This window comes from Dermacentor albipictus, chromosome 5 (assembly GCF_038994185.2).
Source record: "Dermacentor albipictus isolate Rhodes 1998 colony chromosome 5, USDA_Dalb.pri_finalv2, whole genome shotgun sequence".
NCBI classification, from domain to species: domain Eukaryota; kingdom Metazoa; phylum Arthropoda; class Arachnida; order Ixodida; family Ixodidae; genus Dermacentor; species Dermacentor albipictus.
Window position 1 is genome coordinate 156771080 of NC_091825.1, and position 24007 is coordinate 156795086.

General features: G+C 42.5%; 1 protein-coding gene across 1 annotated transcript in view; it reads right to left on the bottom strand.

Moving 5' to 3' along the window:
- Positions 1–209: 209 nt before the first annotated feature.
- Positions 210–24007, bottom strand: part of LOC135902298 (G-patch domain and KOW motifs-containing protein-like) — a 43635-nt gene continuing 19837 nt past the window's right edge. The window contains exons 7-10 of the mRNA XM_065432263.2: positions 22374–22470; positions 19139–19208; positions 16492–16577; positions 210–495 (exon numbers count right to left, since the gene is read on the bottom strand). Coding sequence (XP_065288335.1) covers positions 364–495; positions 16492–16577; positions 19139–19208; positions 22374–22470 — 385 coding nt within the window. The 3' untranslated portion in view covers positions 210–363. The remainder of the gene's footprint in view (positions 496–16491; positions 16578–19138; positions 19209–22373; positions 22471–24007) is intronic.

Genomic DNA, 24007 nt, shown 5'->3' on the forward strand with positions numbered 1-24007 from the left:
CTGTAATATCTAAATTAAATTGTGGAGTTTGGTGTCGGGAGGTTACATGGTGGGCTATAAGGGACAGCATAGAGGAGGGATTCTGGACTGATTTTGACCACCTAGGGTTCTTTGATATGCATGCAAAGTATGGTAAATCAGTGTTACTGCATTTTACCACCACAGTGGGTCACTGCAATCTTCCTGAAAAATAAAACAAAGACACTAGGTGCTTAATAAAATTGTATTTTGCATGATTTGTTGCTTCTTTTTTAAACGAAGTGAACATGCAAAGGCGGCAGCTGTAACGGCTGCTACACACATTTTTACTTCATTAGATGTATGAGCTATGTACAGGTGTTTTACAAGTGGCATTTCAATGCATTAGTAGTGATGAGAAATATCTCCAGTGTATTCCGATATACTGTCATAGTTGAAGTCCAAGACTGCTTTGTCATATAGCATTTGCACGGTGGCACGGCATCGTTCCTTGTCCCTCTTCAACACCACACCAACCTGCAATTATAAAAACAAATCCTTGGCTGTTCACTGACATTTGAAGCAAGGCAATTTCATGCATTAAAAAAATCACTAGCTGCACCCATAGCAGATTTAACAATATCTATGCCTGGAAAAAGCACATGCCAGTACACAGTCCTCCCTGCCTTCTACGCAGATGCTGTGGCAAAAGCCGAGGTAAAAACTGTCCTGGAAGAACACTGTGAAAGATGTCAATTACCAGTGGCATGAGTTCAGAGCATAATTACTCCACAAAAACCAAGCCATGTCATGTTTCATTTCAAACGAGATTTGGCCAATGTTTCAGAACATTACTGAGAAAGGGTGTGTTAGAACAGCCATGGAGTGTAATACACTCTTAGAGGGAACATGCAGTTCATATTTTCCCACTGATTACAGCTATGTTGGGAAGCCATTTAGGGTAGTACTTGCTTATATGTGGGCATAACACATCATTAATTTGGGTATCGACGACAAAGGCAAAGCTTTATAGTTAATTATCCAGCTGACCATAGTGTACATGCTACAAGTTTTGCAAGAATGTGGAAAGTAAGAGGAGGTCACTGTTTCTCAAACAGAGTTGGAATGATTCCGGAATCATTGCACATTTTCAAACACTCTGAATGAAATGATGGCACTAGTTGGGCAGACAAAATGGCAGCACAAGACCGAGATTCCACGATGGAGTAGCTATGAAATGGGCACATAGTCCTGAAGCACCAAATGTTGATTTTCAGTGACACCACAAAACCGGTAAAATTGTCAGTAAGACTAAACTAGGCCAATTTATTAAATTTCTCACGTTTTACTCAATACTGTCTCTTTCCAAATCAACCTACAGAGGGAGCAGAAAAAAAAAAAAAAAGCTGGCATTGAGTTGGCGGCGTGCTGCTGCCTTGGGAAGCTTCCGCACCCAACCGGGCCAACCATGGCGGCAGCGCCGCCTCGCGAGAGGAGACGGCAGAGGGTCACGTTCGCGCGCCACTCCCAGGCGGAGTTTTACAACTGAAAAGTATCTAGTTTGAATAATATATCAGATACAACAAATGAGCAGCCGATACACCATCAACTTTTGTCTGTGTTCCATGGTAAAACAAGCTACTTACTACAATTCTCCCATGACACATTATTAGTTATAACAATTAAATCTGGCTACTGGGTGCGTGACTCGAAAGGAAAAAGAGGAAAAAGGATGCAACATCCTTGGTGGGGAGCTTCGGCACACCCGCCTCTGTGCCAAGCAGCCCACATGGGACCTTTGTCGCATTTCCTAAAAAAAAAACAAAAAAAGCAGCACCTCCTAGCCCAACCCACCTTTGTACCATGCACCCTGCACAGCATGCCTTCGTCGCATCGTATCACTAGCCTCACATGCCCCTCTTGCCTCCCTTCCACACTCTGGGCGACGTCTAGGAGGTGGAAGGGCATCATGCGGGGTGCGTCGCACAAAGGCGGGTGTGGCAAGCTGCTCACATTTTTGTTTATTTTCCTAAATTTCGCATTTCTTTACGGTGCAGAAATGCAGCAAGCAAATTTAACTTTTATAGACAATAATGCGGCATGGGAATATTGTAGTAATTGGTTTATTTTACAATAGAACACACACAAAGAGTTTACAGTGTAGCAACTGCTCATTGTTACATCCAAGTACTATTGTTAAAACTGGTAATCCTATAAGTCAGTTCATTCGACTGTACTTTTTATTTAAATACTTGAATGCCTGCCCGCCCTGCTTTTCTTTTTCATTTAACTTGGTTATACCAATTATCAGTAATAACAATGAAATTTTCTTGGCACTTGAATATTGCGATAAATGGATAAGCGAGTTCGAATGCATATGAAAATGGTGACACAATGTTATTCATGATAGATATAAAGCATGTTTAAATATAAAGAAATCCGGGGACACCTGAGCAATTCTTATGAGTTGTGAATGCGAAAGCATTAAGACCAATTCAGTCTACTGAGCATCCCTTTGAGTTATGAACTTCTTGAGGGCAAGCGAGTGCTTTGAGATGCTTGGAATGTTTCGATTTGGCCTTATCGAGGCGCAGTTAGGATGCAGGTGAGAGCTTGTGCGAACAAGAAACGTACAGATAATACAGGGCAAGGGTGACGGGGTGTTGCGGTGGTGCCCTCTCCTCTCACACAATACCAAGGCAGCAGGCATTTCCTTTTGCCTGCTCTGCTCCTTTTGGCCCGAGCCAGCAAGCATGAGCCAGCACCACGAGCGAGCTCATGATGAGGCATCACAGCCAATGGCAATTTGGGTGCCATTTCACTGCTACAGATGTTCAATGGGCCATTTGATGCCTTCACATCAAAGCGATTATACGGTAAACCTATGCAAAGCGACATGTAATATGCTTGGTCAGACCACTTAGAATTTGTGAAAGTCTGAAAGCAAAAAATTGAAGCCAAAATGAAATTTAAATTTTGAAAGTGGGCTTCTTAGGCTTCTGCAAGCGGTCAGAAAGAATCTGACACCATCACGTTTTTTAGCTATTCACTTCCACTATTTATCGATTTAGAGAAGAAAATTTGCACTGCACTTTGTATTTAATGAAGCCATAGCACGCCACATCCACACATTGGTATATGTGAGCCACAAGCAAAGTATCGAACCAGAACTTTTTTCATTCCGGTTTTCTTTCCAATTCACCGAAAATGGTTGAGTGCCCGTTCAAGTCCGGAATGAATAAATAAATTAGACTGGTACAAGTTAATTTGCATAACTGAAAATAATTACAGGAAAACAGCACAAATTTATTTTGTACAAGAACTCGACACTGCTGCTAAGCTGCACTGAAAGAATGCGCCAGTTGTTTGTCCTTCGGGCCGCACATAGTTAAAAAAGAATTAGTAAGCAGATCCAACACCACTGCTGGAATGTGAAGCAAAGCATTATTGAGGGAGAAAGATAGAGAGGAAAATACATTGAGGAAACACAGAGTCTTTTGGCCTGGTACTTTGCTCAGGGGGAAAGGGAAGAGGAGAAAGACTGAGGAGTAATGATGCGGACAAAATTTAGAGTGTGATTATCACACTTGTGTGTTCGAAGGCCCTCTTCACAGCCCTGCGTCTAGGCTTGTGCTAACTAAATATTCTAATGGAGCGTTGATGGCTCATTTCATTGATATGTCTGGTCATTGATGTGATGGCCCAGTGACACTTTTTCACTCAACAGCTTGTTGCTAATTCGTGCGAACAAAGAGATCAATGCCTGCCATTCACAGTTACACTGGGGACAAACCACAAGTACATGTGCTCCACTGTCTCAAGTGCTTAACGTGCATCACAGTCTGGTGAGTCTGTGCACTGGATACAATGCAAATATTGTCGCGTAACACAAAACCTAGTCATCCCCTGACACAATATGCTCAAAACCGTATCAACAGTGCTGCTACATTTAAAATCAGAAAAGTACGAGAAAAGGTCCAACCTCAACCGAAAGCCATAATTTTTCCTTTTGGTTGTGCTATGGTGTGAAAAAAATCGTAATGTTCCAGTTTAGTACTGGTTCGAGCAAAAATAATGTTTTTTTTTTGCTTTTCTGGTTCAACTGCGTTTTGATACCCTAGCAGCAATAGAGCCACACGGCAGCAGCATGCATGGCTCATCGCTGTATGATTTGCAGGTTCATGGTGGCTGCACTGCGTGCTTTTTAATTCATGCTCGTGAGTGCAGTTTGTAAGATGTCAGCAGAAATCAACTCGGAAGTTCTGCAAGCTCAGAGTGCCTTTGAAGTCTAGCAGCATCTACATGGCTGACTATTGATGCCAACGGATGACAATATATTGGCCGTTTAAGTGGGGGACACGAGTCTTGGAAACAAAAAAATACAAAAATCTATATTTTTGATTACTGTTATTTCTTTAACTACACACCATGGCAAACCTCCTGACAGAAAACTAGCTTGAAATGATATGTCGCTGAGGAAAAACATGCTACTATATTTATACTTTCAAATGTTCAGTTTTGTCCAAGAGAACATGAAAAATTACCCATTTTGTGTCGTTTGCCATTCCAAAAGCACTTATCAGAGCCAGGCCATCTTGGTCTCACTCAAAAGAGAATGTTTCCGACTAGCTTTTCTGTCAAAAACGATTCTTTAATGCTGCTTCAAAAGAGGACTACCTGGTTTTGTAGCTTGAAATGTATATTTTTGTGCTCTTACCAGCTTCTTGCATTCTACTCAAAAAATTATCCTTGCAAGTCAAAAATTTTGGGAGCTGCACCGTCTCTGCTACTTATTCAAGTATCTTTTCTTTATTTTTTGCCTGAATGCTAGAAAGCAGGGTTCAAGTGCCCAAGGTAATTCTGTAGAAATTTTTTGAAGTAGATAAAATTTCATTCTGGAGCAGATTGGAGCAGCCAAATTCTAATTTTGGAGCAGTCTGGAGAAAGTAAACATTAAACTAGAGCACTATTATAATTAACTAAGGTGACACAATACCTTGTATTCTGCAGCACTAGAAAATTGTTGAAGAGCAGCCTAAAGGCACCTTCAATACTTTCTTTTGACGAAGCAACTGGAGGTGTTTTTCAAGAGAAGTTAGGGTTAGTGACTACCACAGTGGTTTATTGAAAGACATTTCTTGGTGATGTGACAGCACCCACCAACTATAGCTCAAACAAATATTCTGCATGTGACTGAGCTTAGACACTCACTAGACTCACTAGAAGCACTTGCAAATGTCGAGTTCATATTGGGTGATTGGGTGTAAGCCCCCTGAATAAGACTAGACAGTGAGATTCCTCGTTTCTTGGGCTCTTCTTCTCTGAGACCTCTTGCTACACATGGCTTCCCTTGTCGCTTGCCCACTCAGTTTGCACTTTTTGATCACGGCGATCGTGTTGCGCAGCAATGTGATCGACGTAATATCAAGCTTCACGGTGGCCACAATCCTAGGCTATGCACCACAATCATGAGCAACTGTCATGGCGCTAGTGCGAGTCAAAACAAAAAGGTAGGGGTGTGCGAATATTACATTTTCAATTTTGAAGCGAATACGAAGATTGGTAATGAAGTGCTATTCAAATAAAATGTTTTTGGAATATTAACACCATTGCTTTTGAAAAAATGCAATTTCTTTCACCAACCAGACTTGCAGACAGAAAAAGCAAATGTATTGTGCAGCAAATATTGCCCAGAAAAATTATTTTGCAGTCAACAAAATTCTCTAGTACAACACTTTGCCTGACAGTATTATACCTGCAGTTATTTAATGTTGTCATGAAAGAAAGATAGCTGCTCAACATGTTCAACGTGTAGCAACAACCTTCTGCATGCCACAATTTCTTCACACACTGAAAAAGGCTGCTTCCTGGACAGACTAGTGTCTGGTATTGGCATTCACAAGCTGAGCGAACAGTGAGCACCAAGCTTACACCACCAATCACATTAATTTTCTTTGTGGCCCAAAATATTATCATTAATTATGGGAAAATGAGACATCTACCCAATCGTATCGATTCCTAGAAAGGAGACCCATACAGGTTCCTCGAAAGAAAAGCCTTGCAGTTGAAGAAAAATTCATTCTGGTCCGGGACTTGAACCCGGGGCCACCACCTTTCTGGGGCAGCTGCTCTACCCTCTGAGCTAACCAGGTGGCTAGCAGATGGCAAAGCGAAGTTGAATTTGTCAACAACTCGAAGCAAAGGCAAGAGTTCTGTGGAGACCCGCAAGGTGGAGAGAAGTAATTAATTAAGGGGAAATGATGCCCGTGCTACACAGGTGAGATGAATGCTATTAAAAGTGTAAGATCTTAAGTTTCTTAATTCCATTATATTTTACTCGCTGCTAGAGATTGCCAAGCTTGCTACTTTGTCAGATTTGTAGTTTGGAAACTGTGTTTCTAGGCACTTAGCCAGATTAGTAGCTTGCAGAGAGGTCTTCATCGGGCGGCTGGTGTAGTCCAAATGCATGAAGAGGCTCAATGGGGTACTCAAGCTGAGCACCAAGCACCAAAATACAATTTGTATGCATTGTCGCATAACACGGCTGTATTTGGGCAAAGCTGATTTAACTGAAAACAGTACATTTTGGGGGTTCGAATATTTCGAATAGTAAAAGTGTTCTTTGAATCGAATACTAACCCAATCAACTCGAATATTAGCACACTACTATAAAAAAAGAAAGAAAAAAAGAAAACAAAAGGCGCAGCCGGTAGTAGGTGCCCGCAGAAATGGCGCCAGCACTCTGCTCCACCAACATCATCATCACCCAATTTTATGTCCACTGCAGGACAAAGGCCTCTCCCTAAGACCTCCAATTACCCCTGTCCTGCGCCAACCGATTCCAACTAGTGCATGAGAATTTCTTAATTTCATCACCCAACCTAGTCTTCTGCCGTGCTCGACTAAGCGTCCCTTCTCTTGGCACCCGTTCTGTAACCGTAATGGTCCACCAGTTATCTAACCTAAGCATTACATGAGCTGCCCAGCTCCATTTATTTCTCTTAATGTGTATAAGAATATCAGCTATACCTGTTAGCTCTCTGATCCAAACCACTCCCTTGCTGTCTCTTAACGTTGTGCATAGCATTCTTCGTTTTATTGGGGTCCTTAACTTGTTCTCAAGCTTCTTTGTAAGCCTCCCAAGTTTCTGCCCGATAGGTCAGCACCAGTAAAATGGACTGATTGTACAGCTTCCTTTTCAATGATAATGGCAAGCTTCCAGGCAGGAGCTGACAATGTCTGTCGTATGCGATCCAACCGATTTTTATTCTTCTGTAAATTTCCTTCTCACGGTCACGGTTACCTGTGATCTTGAACTCTTGTTCCCTTGCCAAGCTATTGATGATTATCTTTGTCTTCTGCATATTAATTATTAACCCTTTACTGCACCTTGTTGCATTTACGCAACATTCTGATGAACGGCAAACCGAAGCAAAGTCAGTTTGGAGCTGCTTGTACATGTTGTTGCATATCTGCAACATTGGCCTGTAAAACGCGCCACCTTGTGCTGCAATCTGTGCTAATCCTTCGCATCTTCTACCAAAACAAACGTGGCGGAGGCTGCGCGCGCCCGCGAGCAGTGATATAGGTAAGTTTTACAAATTGTAAATGTATTTCTCCATAAGACAAAGCAAAAAAAAAATTCTTATGCTATGCTCCACATCCTTCCGACTCTAGGTTCAAAAAAAACATTGTCATTTCAGAATAGTTTGTTCCTGGTGACAGAACGTTGCTATGTTGCACAAATGCAACAACGTGTGGATGGTTTATTTTCTTCAGAAAAGTGAAATGGCTCCGAAACGCTGGTATGGCCCAGCAATTCCTCCTGATAGTGAAGGCAGTGACTATTCAATTAGTCCCGACAGCCACGAGTGTAAGTCTGTTTCGATTCAATATGTGGACAAGATGTTCTCTGGTCGAATTTACGTTTTTCTTTTCAAAAGTACGCTGTGCCTCCGCACACTGCCGTGTCACGTCGTCACGGGCACAGCTTTACGCCTGTGCTTCGATGTTCTACATTTTGACAATAACCCAAAAGCACTGCATTGTTTCCCGACTGCACGGGAATCTGCATGACGTACTGCACGAAGTGTGGGAACCACCTGTGCTGCACAAGCATGTACAAGTGCTTCTCTTTGTTCCACACTAAATCATAGCTGCAATCATGATTGTCTCGTGCAAATAAGCATCTGCGTATGAATCGCACTAAATCTATCTTTTACTTTCAACTTATTCTTTATTTGCACATTGTTGCAAATATGTAACATACCCTTTTTCTACAATATGAAGCCACAGACATTCGCTAAAGTAAGTTTCCATGGGAGTACAGGTACTTTTATGCTTCCCTACACCGACATGAATAATATTTTGAGGAAGAAAAAAATTGTGCAGTAAAGGGTTAACCCCACTCTTACACTCTCTCTGTTAAGGGCCTCAATATTTTGTTGTAACTCGTTCCCAGCGTTGCTGAACAGGACAATGTCATCTGTAAATAGAAGGTAGTCGAGATATTCGCCGTTGATCCTTACTCCTAAGCCTTCCCAGTTAAATAAGAATGCGTCTTCCAGGCATGCGGTGAATAGCATTGGAGAGACTGTCTCCTTGTCTGACCCCTTTCTTTATATGTATCTTCCTACTTTTCTTGTGGAGAATTAAATCAGCTGTGGAATCTTTGTAGATACTTTCCAAGATATTTACGTTAGCGTCCTATACTCCTTGCTTACGTAATGCTTTAATGACTGCCGGTATCTTGACAGAATCAAACGCCTTTTCATAATCTATGATAGCAATATAGAGGCTGATTTTACCCTGCGGATTTCTCGATTACCATATTGATGAAATTGGTGTGATTCAATGTACAGTATTCAACCAAGGGAACACTCTGGCTTCAGGAAAGGATAAAGTCGAGTGTTGCTCTTATTCTATTGGAGATTAGCTTGGAGAATATTTTATATAATATTGGAAGTAAGCTAATGGGCCTATAATTTTTTAATTCTTTAACATCTCCCTTTTTGTGGATTAGTATAATGTTGGAATTCTTCCAGTTCTCTGGGACCCTTGAAGTCGATAGGCAGTTCGTATAAAGGGCCACTAGTTTTTCAAGCATTATGTCTCCACCATCTTTGTTTAAATCGACTGGTAGTCTATCTTCAGTCGCCTTTCCCCGTTTGGTCTTGCAAGGCCCTTCTAACTTCATTGCTAGTTATAGAAGGAGCCTTTCTAACCTGTTCATTACTACTTTGAATGGAGGTATCGTTTCTGCTTTGGGTACTGTACAGGTCATTATAGAATTCTTCCACTGCTTTTACTATATCTTCGAGATTACTGATGATATTACCCTGTCTATCTTTCAATGCATACATCTTGGTTTGTCCGATGCTTAGTTTCCTTCTTGCAGTTTTCAGACTGCGTCCATTTTTTACTGCTTCCTCAGTCTTTCTCATGTTATAATTTCAAATATCCTTTATTTTCTCCTTGTTGATTAGTTTTGACAGTTACGCGAATTCTATCTATCTCTTCAGTAGGACACCTTCATTTTTTTGTCGTTTCTTAATTAGGTCCTTAGTTACTTGGCAGAACTTACCTACTGGTTGCCTTGGGACCTTACCTCCCACTTCAATTGCTGCTTCTGAAGCCAGCCTAGTTATGGTTTTATTCATTGCCTCTATGTCAACTTCATTCCTCTGTTTTAAAGCTGCAAACTTGTTTGAAAATGCCAACCTGAATTGGTCTGCTTTTACCCTTTCTGCATCTAGGTTGGCCTGCTTCTTCTTCACCAACTTCATCCTTTCTCTCTTCAAATTAAGGTGAATCTTAGCCCTCACTAACCTATGATCACTGCACTTTACCCTACCTAACACTTCTACATTCTACACTATGCTGACATTGGCAGGAAGTATGAAATCAATTTCATTTCTTGCTTCACCATTAGGGCTTTTTCAGGTCCAATTTTTGTTCCAACGCTTCCTGAAGAATGTGTTAATTATTCGCCGCTTATTCCTTTCTGCGAATTCTAGCAACATTTCTCCTCAAGTGTTCCTAGAATACACGCTGTAGTTGCCAATGGCTTCTTCACCAGCCTGCCTTTTCCCCACTTTTGCATTGCAGTCGCCTATGACTACAATATACAGAGTGTGCACTTTTCACATTGCTAATTCAACATTTTCATAAAACTGCTATATTTCTTCATCATCATGACTGGAGGTTGGAGCACAGGTTTGTACTATCTTTATTCTATACCTCCTAGTCAGCTTTATTATGACTACTGCTACCCTCTCATTGCAGTCATTTTTTCACTTTTGCCACATCAATTTGCTTGAGTATTAAAATGGTGCAATTGGCGTAGGATTCCCACCCCTGTAGAGAGTCTTAGAGTGCAGAACCGCTATTATATTAAGGTTTAGGACGTGGCAACATTTTGAAACCTTGTTAAAAATCACACACACAAATTCACGCCCGCAATGCTGAAACTTTAGAATTTTATAACTTCATCTAAAATATAGATACAAACATTAAAATGCCAAGTTGCATTCTTGTGACTTTCAGACACACAGGTGTTTACCCTTAGCTTTCTTGCTGCAGAATGTTTTTTTTTTTGTTACTCACCTTCTAAATTTATAACACAATACTGCTAACATTTTATAGGATTGACTTAGAAAAAATTTACTTGCATATTTGCAATCAGCCCACAAGATTGAATATTAGCTGAAAATTTCAGGTCCCTAGAGAAAATAGCAAAAATTGTTTATTGTAAACGGCTTATTGTAACGGAAACACGGGCTGCGTTCACATTTGTCGTTCAGGCATGTTGGTGTTGGCACAGCACACTTTCGACAAAGGTCAGTTTGATACTGCACTGCATTGGTTTCATAATAAAAATGTGTGACAAATGTTTTGACGCACACCAGGGGCACCGCTACATTCTGAAGGCATTAAAGTCGGTACATCAAAGACCATTCTGCAGCACGAGTGACTTGTGACATTTGTTTGAAAAAAATTAGAGAAGCTTTTGTGCGCATGACCATTCGTTTGTGTGAAGACGCTATTGATCGTGTGTGTGAAAAAAAAAAACATTGCTTGTCTATGAGTTAATGCATGTTCTTTATCAAGAATGATGGCCTTCGAGATGAAAGATAACATGCCGAATGCAACACGAACTGTAAATAACGAAGGCCACAGACAGACAGGGCAGCAGTGCTACCTTGGTTAAGTGGATGTAGAACGTATACGAGGCCCTGCCTTCCCTGCCACCTTCTCTCGAGACATGCTTGACCCCCTTAGCATTCTCTGCATGCTTATAGAGAGCCTGCAACAACACAATGGCGCAGCCCAGGCAGCACACTATGGTGATGACATGCATTCTAGCTGCAGAAGATGACGGCAAGTGAGAGCAGCGTGCATGCTGTAGACAAAGCTCACTTTGCAAATTCTTGCACAAAATGTGCACATGATTGCCGCCCGTTGTGTTCTAAAACTACAATACTTTGATTCATGTTACTATGGTGACTCAATAATTACTGAGAGCTAGATTATTGGTGCTGAGTTTTATTTTCAACAAGAGCTTTCTCTGTGGTGTCCAGTTGCTTGCAACTCCATCATTTACTTGAAAGATTATGGATGGGTCTAGAAGTAGCGGTTTCATGTGCGCTAATTAATTGTGTTTACGTTTTAACACTAAGCAAAAATATTTCGCTGTAAACAAACAAAAAATAGGCATTTCAATATACAGTTAAACCTCGATATAACAAACTTCAATATAACGGAATTCTCAATATAATGAATTATTGAACATTTAATAAGCTCTTGTCCATAGAACACCAGGTATTTAGAACCGCAATATCATGAAGTGTGTTTGTATGCAATTTCAATATAAAGAAATTTTGCTCCCACCGCAAAGGAATGCTGAGACAATAAATGAAAACTTCCGCGGATGCAGATGGCCAAATGATTGAATTACGAGGGGCTGCTTGCAGACGCACCTCTCAAATCACTCGTGAGACGGCAAGAGCGACTGCCGAAGTGGAGCCGCATCATTTTTCGTATAAAGTCGAAGTGCGATAAATCCTATCGTGGCCGTGCGAGGTTGAGACAAGAAAGATGGTGGCTTCACGAATGTCGCCTTCCCGTGCGAGCAAAGAGAAAGAGGAGGAGGGGAGCAAGCTCGCAGTAACGCGATCAAGCGTGCACCAGGAGCAAAAGGGGGAGGGAGGGAGGCAGTTGGCATGCATCGTCATTTCTGGCACTTGTGGCTGCGCGGCTGAGCACATATGCAGCCGTGCACCCTGCTTTAGAGGTAATCTGCCATGTGTGCAAAGTGTGAGTGTGCTAAGATGAGATGGTGTAGCATCATGTAAGCTGTCTTCCCACGAGTTTACTACTGGAGGTTGTGTAATCTTGAGTTTCGGTGACCTGTTGGAGCAAGAAGCAGCTGAAGCATTCGCTCCCTGCTGCCGGCGCTTTTCATGATAACATTCTACCAGTGCGGGCAACGCTATCAGCTGTGGGAGTTGAGTGCAGGTGAGAGCGCAGCTGGCTTCGCTTAATTCGTACGGCAGATGTGAAGATATCGTCAACGCGGCATGAAACGTGTCATTCATCGCCAAATCCCAAATTCATCAAAATGAATACTTTCTCATTCAAATTTGCTTTTTTGAATTGCCCGATAATTCGGAAAATTCTGTGGTGCCTTTCTGTGTAAGAAAAATCAATCGGCAACTGTACTTATTTGCATAAAAGGTCGAATTTCAATACAATTAAATTTCGATATACAGTCAACGACTGAATTTTTGGATGCCCAAATTTTCGGACATGCCTGATATTTCGGACGTTTTCGCGGCACCGCCACGAGCCCCATAGAATCAATGTATAAGGACATCTTAAGTTTCGGATGCTCGAACCCCCCGCCGTCCAATTTTCCGGACTTTTTGACGCGACGGAAGGTCCTTTGGCTTCTCGCACAGCACCCTTGCGAAGGAAATCAACTTGCAGCCAAAGCATATCACCGCTTTGAACCACAACTAGCCGAATCTAGCCTTCACACACCGATTTGGTCTGGCCACGCTGGCTATGTTCATCGCCGCAAATGGCCGCACTTCCGCCTCCGGCGGAGTTTCCAGAGCGGCGCTATTTCGTTTGTTTGCACAGGCCACGTTTTGGCTAGCGTGGTGTGTGGTTGTGCTGTTGTGTCAAGTTTGCTCTGTGACGCTAGGCCTAGGTGCTTTGATGCTCGTCAGCGAACTCCACTGTTCGCAACTTGAGGATTTCGCTTGCCTTCGATGTCCCCTACTCCGTCTTCGTCGTCCTCGCCGATGGCATCGAAGCGCGGAAAGCAGTACCGTACCCACGGAAATAACTTTTGAACAGTTTGTTGACGCTGACAACGAGCTCAGCTTCTGCGCAGAACTGACTGACGACGGAATAGTCGGTCAGGTTGTGGGGGATTCAGAAGACTCCGATGTTAAAAATGAGGAGCCAATGCCTCCGCCGCCTACAAGCGCCGAGTTGACGCGAGCACTGTTGACTCTTTCATCGGTGTACAGTGCTGACATGAACCTTGCTCAGATCGAGGCGAATATGATCGCATGCAACCGGAACGCCGTCCAAACAACAAGCAACAAGTTCAAGCCACTGCAGCAATAACACTGGCTGCCCGACGATGCACATGTACATAATAAACTGGCAGTCGGCTGCATAAAGAGTTTTTGAGCGCTTCTTTTTATAGCACCTTCATTGATGCTTTGGCAGGGTTTCGGAAGCCTGGTACTTCGCCCTTTACCTCTAGATCCGAGAAAAAGGAAAAAAGGTGAGTTTTTTTTGCATGCATTCATTTTTTCTGACTGCCTGAATTTTCGAACGTTTTTATGTTCCCTAGAGGGTCCAAAATATCTGTCGTTGACTGTAACGAAGCAAATTGCCGGTTTTACCTACTTCGTTATATCGAGGTTTAACTGTATCTTTCTGCATCCAAGTATAGGAACATGTAAAGCAGCTGTGTTCAGACTGAGATCAGAAAGTTAAATGCTTAGAGAACTCTCAAGGTCTTTGAGAAATGCCAGAAAGTTAAGGTGGCGAACAAATAAGCTTGGCATTTGTAACCTTGTCTTTATATCATCTGGTGTAGCTTTCATAGCGGGTACCTAGACTAGAGAATATTACAGCCCCAACAGTGACGGCAGACCGATATTCTTCTGGAAAATTTGTCATTATAAGTTATTATTCACACTGCATGGGTGTTATGCTCGCTTGTTGTATTCTGGCGCAGCTCCATCATTCCAGCATATTATCATGCGTGGTTGATTTCGTTGTATAGTGGGCATTTGTTCCGAATGCGGATGAAATGCTAGCTATAGTTTGCATTCTGATTGGGAAAATTGTGGCTGCAAAGGCATGGTCAACAGTTGTACTGTGGGGGGGTGGTGGTGGCTGTAGTAGCAACAGGCAATTTTTGCCTGGCGATAGAGGCTGGCACTCATTCTTTTGTTGTAACGTACTATCAGTGTCAAATGAAACGTGAACAGTGGAGCACGCGCCGTCCAGTCATCACCATTGACAGGCATGCACTTCCGCTTTGGCTGCACTGCGCGATCCTCCTATAGTGAGATATTTTCGCTTCTGTTCTGGCTCTTACATTTGAAAGGGAGAAAATAAAAATAAAAGAGAAGAGAAACTAAAATTTCTAGTTTACGGCGAGTATTGTCGCACAGTTCGCCGAAACCGTAAATGCATCGGCGCAAACAGCGGTGTGCGTAGTGCAGTTTGCACCATCATCATTGTAGATTCGCTCATGTGGTTTGCGGCTTGTGCACCACATTCATTCTTTCATCCAGTAAACTTGCGCACCACGCTATCGCTGGCAGCCGCAACGGTGGCCGACATGGGCCTGCCGAGCGCCTTTGACCGTTTGTTTGACTCCCAAATGAGCGCCGTGTGGCCAAACTGGATGAGCGCGCTTGTCAGTGGTGATGCCTGGACGGTGCGCACTGCACCTTTACTTATGCTTGGGCCACACGCTCCGCTGTTCATGTTTCATTTGATGCTGATAGTACAGTCCTTTTAGCCAGTAGCAGGTGCACAGTGAGCGAGCACAGTGAGCAGCGTAAAGCTGGGGTTGTAGGGTTGACACAACTTACTTTCGTTTAGTGCTAACGCTAATGGCGCCCATGCTAATGTCGATGCTATGCGCTCCACAAGCTTTGCAATATTGCACACTTACTTTCTCAATCTGTTAACATACTGTGCTGACTCGCACTAGTATAGCTTCGCACCAGTCACAAATAAGCATTCACATCTTGAATTTACATCAGCTCTGAATTGCCTAAAACTGACAACATTATAATTCTAATCACAAGCATTTATAACGCTTGCTATAAAAAAAAACATTAGGAAAATTTTTAACGAGTGAATGCTACCTGCAGACTCGAATATTTCAGCAAGAATCTTTTTTTTGTTATAATGGTTTTCAGCTTTTCAGGCTCGTGCCATGTCAACACAGCGTACGCATTGACTACCAAATGCAGACCGGAGAACGAACGGTTTGTGAAGGCAGTGAATGCGTTGCATCCAAGATCTGGCGGTGCGCAGCAGCATGCAACATAACATCCTAATGGCTGTTTGTGGTGCTGACGTAGCGTGCTGCCATGCCTGTGTGGCACAGTCTCATTAGAAGTGAGTCTACTTATAGGCACGCAACTGGAAAGAGAGAGGAGGGGTTCTGCAACACGGTGGGAAAGCCGTTGGGCTTCCCCAAGGCCACAAAGTTTGATGCCCCTGGATCTAATACAACTGAACTATTGCATCAATTTATTAGGTATGTTTTTTTGTGTTTGAGGAAGAATTTAGGATTTCAGTGTCCTACTATAGCAAAAACCAAGCGTTTTAACTTGTGCTTCAGAGTGATTTTCACATTTTCGAGGTTTTGTTACATATTTCACACTTTTGCACATTAATAGCTCATGCAATCACATGCCTTGGCCTAAATTTGGCGTGCAGAGTCAGGCATACAATCAAGTCCAAGGGTGTATACAGCAATATATAGCTTTTTTTATGTTGTCCCTTAAACATTTTGGTCAATAATACCGGCCTTCTGCTACCATCTGCCTGATCCGTACCAGCAAAGCTTCGGTAGGGGCTAACAGGTCTGCCATGCCCACATCTATGCTTTACTGCTGCCAATTTCAAGGGACACGAGTGGACAAAAGGTGGTAGACACAAGTTCACAATTTGTACTAAGCCAAGTGCATTAAAATGAAAAAAAAAAGAGAAATAAAAAGAAGCAAAGGGGGAAAACCCAACGTAGAAAAGTTTGAGTACAGAGATGAAGAAGCTAATGGGACAAACCTGTCATGTTCTTTGTCTCTGTCTTCACTTCTTTTACAATTGTCTCTTATAGCATATCTTGCAATTCGTATTATGCCTAACATTTTCCCTAGTCTCTGCACCTATCAAGGAGTGTTGCAGCATTCTTTTCATTATGATTCCTGTCTTTACACATTTTCAAAAATGTCCAGGCAAAAATGTACTCTCGGCTTCACTTACTTGACCACAATAGCTTCCCAACAGCACAAGCACATGAGCTGGTGACTTCCTAGGAATCACAGTTTCCAGCATTGATGCTTTGATGTCTGAAAACCACATGAAACTCAAATCACACATTCATGTGCTAGAAAAACTAGTAACTGGTGAGCAAATTGAAAGCACTGTTCAATGGACACACACCACAATATAAGCTGCATTTTTTATTGTGAGTGAAAAGAAGGGTTCAGGGCGCATTTTAGTCTGCTGGGCATACTTGCATGTTTGTGAAAACGTTTGAGTTCATTATACTTTTCAGATTGCTAAAACTGTAAGCCATCCTTAGTTTGTTATAAAGAGTAGAATGTCTAACTCTGCTAGATTCTGACTTCTGTTAAAAAAGCAGTGCATTACGACATGCTTTCATTATATCTTTGAACTATAAAACTAGAGCTAAAGATAGACTGATTTCAATTAGTATTTCTACAAGGGCCTTATTTTGCATTCTGTAACAATACCCATTTTTCATTGTTTGTTTTTTATTACTGATCACAATCACTGACCACGCTTAGCGATACCAGTGGCTGAATGTGAGTTGATGACGAGGGGAATGGAAAATGAAATGGATTTCTACAAGATACGGTCCTAGAACAGATACCACATACGTGACTACAACTGCTACAAGTAAGGAATGCCATAATTTATATACAATAAACTCTTGTGATAACGAAGTGAATGGGATGGTGAAAAAAATTCTATATAAGTGGCAATTTGATAAAAGTACCTAGTCTGTAAAAGACCAGTAGAGCAGAAATAGTAGCACAACTTCGTGGAAGTCTAAAGTGCAAGACACATGGTGCTATTTCGTGTGCAATCCATCTTACAGCGAGTCCTGTCCGACTTGCCGCATACGATGATTTGGGACATATGGCACGAATGAGCGAACGGCACGTAGCTCGGCCCAGAACCAGCATGCCTACGTGGATGTACTGAATACTGTGTAACTGTGCACAGAAAGTGAAAGCAAACGTGTATGCGCAGCTCTGTTGTTTTTAACAATGACGACATAAACACATCTATGCAAACACTGTAGATGTGCTTGCACAGGGACGCCTTCACAGTGTCGGCTTCGTTGACAGCCGCCGATGGCTAGGAGCCAGCAGGCATAGCGTGCTCGGCTGTCAAATCTAATACCAATGGCGCTTGCAACACGATCACATGCAGCTCGTATAACGAAGCACCTATGTTGGTCGGCACAATGTGTGCACAATTACGTTGCCCTTAAATTGCAATACATTTGATTTTATTGGCGCCAACAGAGGCAAATGGGCAAGCCAGACGAGCTTGAGATTGCTGGGAGATGGTATATAGGCCTCGCTCGCTAGCCATCTATTCTGTGGCTGACAGCCATTGTGATGCATCCACAGCTCGTAATAAAGTACCTAAATTCATCAACACAATTAATGCCCGAACATTTATGTTGCTCTTAAGTGAAAATACGATTAGTTTTCCCGGTGCCGTTGGTAGGGATGAGAAAACACGCCATTCAGGTGAGCTGCTTTGCATAAACGATTGCTCCGGCATCTGCACTGACTGCTTTCGAGTCAAAATCAGGCCAACGATTTACGATTTCGCACAACGTTTTATAACATGCAAGCTTGCAAGGTCACTTTATTTTATATGTTATTTTGTGTCAGAAACAAATTGTAGCCAATTTTATGTGCCACCATCAGTGGCAAAAGAGGTCAGCATTTTGACCAAGGAGAAAAAATAAAAGTATGGGTATGATTGAAGCGGCATGTCGCTTGCTCGCCAGGCCCACCCTGCCGGGTCTACCACATGGCCATGACATACAGACTACCAGCGCTGTAATTGGCTGCAGCCGTCCGACGAACGTGACAGTCGTGCGATCATATTCAGCAGGTTGGTCGCATGCGGCGGATCCTGTTGAGAACCTGTTGAGTGCGGCTGCTTATGCAAACGATTGTATGATGGACCACACACAAAATCACACCACGTCTTGCACTTAATACAGACGTCACACAGCACATTTTCGATTGCGGTCGAAATCGACTGCATACAAGCACAGAAGAAGTAGTGCATGTTGGTTTGGGTGATCTTGAGCATGCCAGGCATGCGGAAGGCTGCACGGAGTAACGTTTGCCTGTTTTGTTGCACACTGCCTTTTACAGCGCCGTGCTGCCACAGTGACGCTGCTCACTGCTGATTACGCGCTAATGCAGCATGGAGGAAAAGGGCGAACAGGCACTGCGATGGTGATAACTGGCAATGGAGAGGGTAACTTGATCAGCGCGAAATACAAGTGTTGGCATGAGTATGGACCCATTCTTTGCTAGTTGCCGCAGCACCATGGCGGCACGGCTCATCGCTGTTGACACACGGTGCAGCATAGAGCAAAAGGGCAAGCAAGCACTGTAATGGTTATAGCTGGTGACACACACAGTTCCTCATTTCGACGACGCGAAGGGTGTAGAAGGCCACTGTGAATGCATGCACGTTGAGCAGCTTATCAGTATTCGTTAAGTAATCCAGTTTAAAATGCATGCATTTGGATAGGGATTAGGAGAAATTTCAAATAAGGCAATAATTCAAGTAAAATGATTTCATTACAATGAGGGTTTACTGTAATTATCAAAGTTATGAATCTCACCTTCCAAGATCTTCCCATCTTCTGTGTTACACATGCAGGTGGTTCTTGAGGTGACATCTTCGATTGTCATCTGGAATAACAAATGTCAACACACAAGTTTACCAGCTGTAACACAACAAAGCATAAAAGCTTAAAAGGACACTTGAGAGATATGTATTAAGTTAGGCTGTAGTGGTAAAGTATACTGCTGCAATGCACTAAATGCTGTCTTTTTATGAACATAAGCTTGCTAAGCCAGAAAAGACTAATAAATGAAAGAGTGGCGGTGACGTCAGCCTGTTAGTTTTTCAGCCAGCTTGCTATTAGAATTAATTAAATTCTGGGATTTTACATGCTAAAACACACAATCAGATATTGAGGTACGGCATTGTGAAGGACTACCGATTAATTTTTACCACCTGAGGCTCGTTAAAGTGCACCCAATGCATGGTACACGAGCGTTTTAGCATTCCGTCCCCATCAAAATACAGTCGCAACCAGCATTCGACTCATGACCTCATGCTCAGCAGCGCAACGCCATAGCTACTGAGCTACAGCGGTAGGTTCAGCTTGCTATGACATCTTGCATTTTGGCAGCATCTGTTTGCATTTCGTTAATTACTGACCATTAGAAAACTGCTATGTGTTCTAAACATATCATATGCTAGACTTAAGAAGTTTCAAGAACTTTTCTTGTGCCCAGAAGAGCCTAAATATTAGAAAATCCATTCATATCCATAACGTCACGCTGACATATCAGCACCGATGTTTGAAGGGGCCCTGAAACACTTTTCTAACTATAATCATAGAATAGACTCACTATTAAAGTCTGTCAACCCATAAACATCTTGCCAGAAAAATTTTTTAGAATCCTTTAACTATAAGTGGAGTAATCATAAAAACACCCAGCTTTCTCTCTCTTTTCGTCTTCCCTAGTGCACTAGAAGCTACACAGCAGAGAAACCAAGAGGGTGAAGCCCTGGCCAAAAGTTGAGTGTTGGGGTGGCAAAAGGCTGTGATTGACTACGCTATGCAGCACACAGCTGCCATCTCAGAGGCCACTCAAGCGCACGCAGCTACGTGCAGTGCAAAGACAAAATTATTTTTCTGTCTTTTTGAGATCATAGACATATACATTTTAAATTTATTTAACTCAAAATTAGCAATTATGTATTACTGAGAATGTTCTTGCGATCACGAAATCAGCCAATAGCGTTAGTCGGCTAGCTGCTTCGATGTGACGGCATTGTGGAAGCGAGGTTAGGGTGGATGTTCTCTGCTTTTGACAGAAGATTGTAATTTCCCTGCTCCATGCAGTGAATTAATACTTGGCTCAAATGGTTCACAGGAGCCTCTTTAACAGATCGGCAATGTTTTTCATCATCATCATCAGCCTATCTTTATGTCCACTGCCAGGAGGAAGGCTTCTCCCAGTGATCTCCAATTACCCCTGTTTTGCACAAGCCGATTCCAAATTGCCCTGCAAATTTAATTTAATCACCCCAAATAGTCTTCTGCCATCCTCAACTGGGCTTCCCTTCTCTTGTTGCCCATTCTGTAACCCTAACAGTCCACTGGTTATCTAACCTACACATTACATGACCTGCCCAGCACCATTTCTTTCTCTTAATGTGAATAAGAATATCAGCTATCCCCGTCTGCTCTCTAATCCACACCACTCTCTTCTTGTCTCTTAACATTATGCCTAACATGCTTCATTCCATTGCTTTTTGCGCACTCTTTAACTTTTTCTTTAGCTTTCTTGTTAACCTTCAAGTTTTTGCCCTGTGTGTTAGCACTGGTGGAATGCAATGATTGTACAATTTTCTTTTCAATGACAGTGGTAAGCTTCCGGTAAGGAACTGTTAATGGCTGCCAAAGGCACTCCGACCCAATTTTATTCTTCCGTTAATTTTCTTCTCGTGAATATGGTCCCTGTGAGTATTTTCCTGTACAGACTCTAGAAGCTGATTAGCGATCATGAATTCTTGTTCACTTGCCAGGCTATTGAACATTAGCTTTGTCTTGTGCATATTAATCCTTAACCCTACTTTTACAATTTGCCGGTTAAGGTCCTCAATCATTTGTCGCAATTCATCCCTGGTGTTGCTGAGCAGGACACTGAAGATTGTTGAGATATAATAATAATAATAATAAAGTTTATTTCTGCCTCAAAGATACATGGACAGAGGAGCTGCAGAAAAAGCTGTAAAAAAATACAGTTTGACAAAGCCATCATCAATGCACCATTGATCCCCATTTCTAAGCCTTTCCAGTCTAATAGCTTCAATACTTCAAAACATGCAGTGAATAGAGTTGGAGATATTGCTCCTTGCCTGACCCCTGTCTTAATAGGCAATTCCCTACATTTTTTGTAGAAAACCAAGGTACCTGTGGAATCTATGCAGATATTTCCCAAGTTATTCACATATGCCTCTTGTACTCCTTTATTATGCACTGCCTCCATGACTGCTGTTATCTCTGCTGAATCAAATGCCTTTTCATAATCTATGAAAGCCATATAGAGCGGCTGATTGCACTTCACACATTTCTTAATTGCCTGATGATGACATGGATGTGATCCATTGTAGAATATCCCTTCCTGAAGCCAGCTTGTGCTCCTGGTTGATTAAAGGCAAGTGTTGCCCTGATTCTATTGGAGATTATCTTGGTGAATATATTATACAATACTGAAAGCAAGCTAAGAGGCCCATAATTCTTCAATTCTTTAATGTCTCCCTTCTTATGAATTAGTACAACATTGGCATCCTTCCAGCTCTCTGGCACACTTGAAGTCGTGAAGCACTGCGTATAAAGGGCCGCAAGCTTTTCAATCATAATATCTCCTCTATCATTGATTAAATCAACGGTTACAGTATTCCATCTTCTCTTGCCACATTTCCCTGGGCCATGTCTTGCAAAGCCCTTCTAACTTCATCTCTAGTATTAGAAGGAGCCTCTGTATCCTGTTCTTCATGACTTCCAATGAAGATTGCTTGGCTGATCTGGGTACTGTACAGGTAAGTACAGAATTTTTCTGATGATTTTATTATGTTAAAAAAGTGTTTCAGGCCCCTCTAAGCATGAATTGGTTCCTTGGTCCCTCTCCATAAATTTTAAATCAAATATATGCAAACGCAGTGAGTCTGAATGCCAAGAAAGTCATCTGCCAGACTAAGCTGGTTTATTCAACTTGCATGTCGACCACATCCAAAATATTGGTCTAGAAGGAGACAAATGTAAAACTGCTACTAACTTTTGTATTGTAGTACTTCCCGTTCTTGTACTTGCGGTCAATGAAGCGGACTCTGATCTGTGGCCGAAGCCAGAACTGCTCTTTTCGCTTGGGGGATCTGTTGAGTATTAAAAACATCATTATAATAATGAGTAGCACGAAGAGCAACAGCGGTGGCAACAACTTACAAGAATGACAAAAGGTTGAAAAAAAAAAGCAGCCAGCTTAGCAAGTGAAAACTTATTTTCACACTCCACTGCGATTTAAGCAACCAAGTTACGTTTCCCTGTGAAAGGAGACCTGAACAAACCTTGGGCCTAATGAAAAAACACAGTCCACGGATAGCATAGGCTGCTGTGAACATCACAGCCAAGTTATGCAGTCGTGCACAGCATGTGGAGCTTGCAAGCAGAGTGCAAAGTCACTTTTCTTTCAAATGCTTTCTTTTCAACAGAAGCCTGCTCCTCACTCTTTTCTGGACCCTTTATTTTGTAATATAGCAGATTCCCATAAGCAGACGCTATTGGCCAATAGCTACGAACAATCAAGAAGGGTGTTTGGATCAGTGCGCTTCTTCCTTCTATTACTGTGTATATTTACTGACGCATTTTAATAAACAGGCAGAAGTAAGCTAAAATCTGCTTTCAAATTTCTATAATAGTTAAGTACTTCAGGAAGAAGCCAACTATTGTCTGCTCACGCTCAGCTGCAGCCGCCCACGTAGGAATTAAGCTTTGGCCACCCTGATTATCGGTGTCGTAGCTCTCGGGTCACATTAATTTAGACTAGTTTTGAATGCTCATCTAGCCTAGAACCACAAGAAACTTGAGGTCCAACCACACGCATGCTTGCCAGTGCACGCTAACTCCTGGCTACTAACGGTTAGACGCCTTGGTGGAGTTCGCTTTGTATAGACTATTGATAGCACTTAAAATGTGCAAGTTCGATCTACTATCCGTCAGTCAAGCTGGTGTAGGACAAAGCCAGTTCGCACCAAGCAGCACGATCAGACTGGAGCATACGAGTGCTAGTGGGCACTCAAGCCCTATTGTGCACAAAGCAAATGTCGTGGATACGCACTGCAGTTGCATGTAGCTGCGATCTGCCACATAGCATACATACTGCGGCCACCGTTGGGTGCCACGAAGAGTCCACTGGCTGAGTGCATTGCATTTTTCCAAGGACAACCGCGTTTGGTATGTTGTAGGTGGAAGAATCAGAAAAAGTGGCACCTACGTGAAAATTTAAAATCAAATTTGAACTGCGCACCATGATGATGTTCAGTAGGTGGAGCGCTGTGGGCATGCTCCGCTCCGTCGTAGCTTTTGCATTTGAACTGAAATGCCTTCGCAGTGCTAGTCATTGAAGAAAGAACAGAAACTTTGCTAATGTGATGCTTGATTGTCAATAACCCCGCTTCAGCTGAGCGCATTGAAGTACTTTTTGCAGCAAAGTATTCCTTAACCCTTTCGCTGCCACGGACGTACCGGTACGTTCTCTATCGTGCGTTAAAAATTTCGGGCCTTAGCGCAAAGCTGGCGCTCCTGGATTGGCCGCACCATCTGTTGACTCTTTCTACAACTTCGTAAATTCGCCCCGACCTGTATAACCCATGTATTGAAGAGTACGGTGCGACTACCACTTCCCACTTTCTC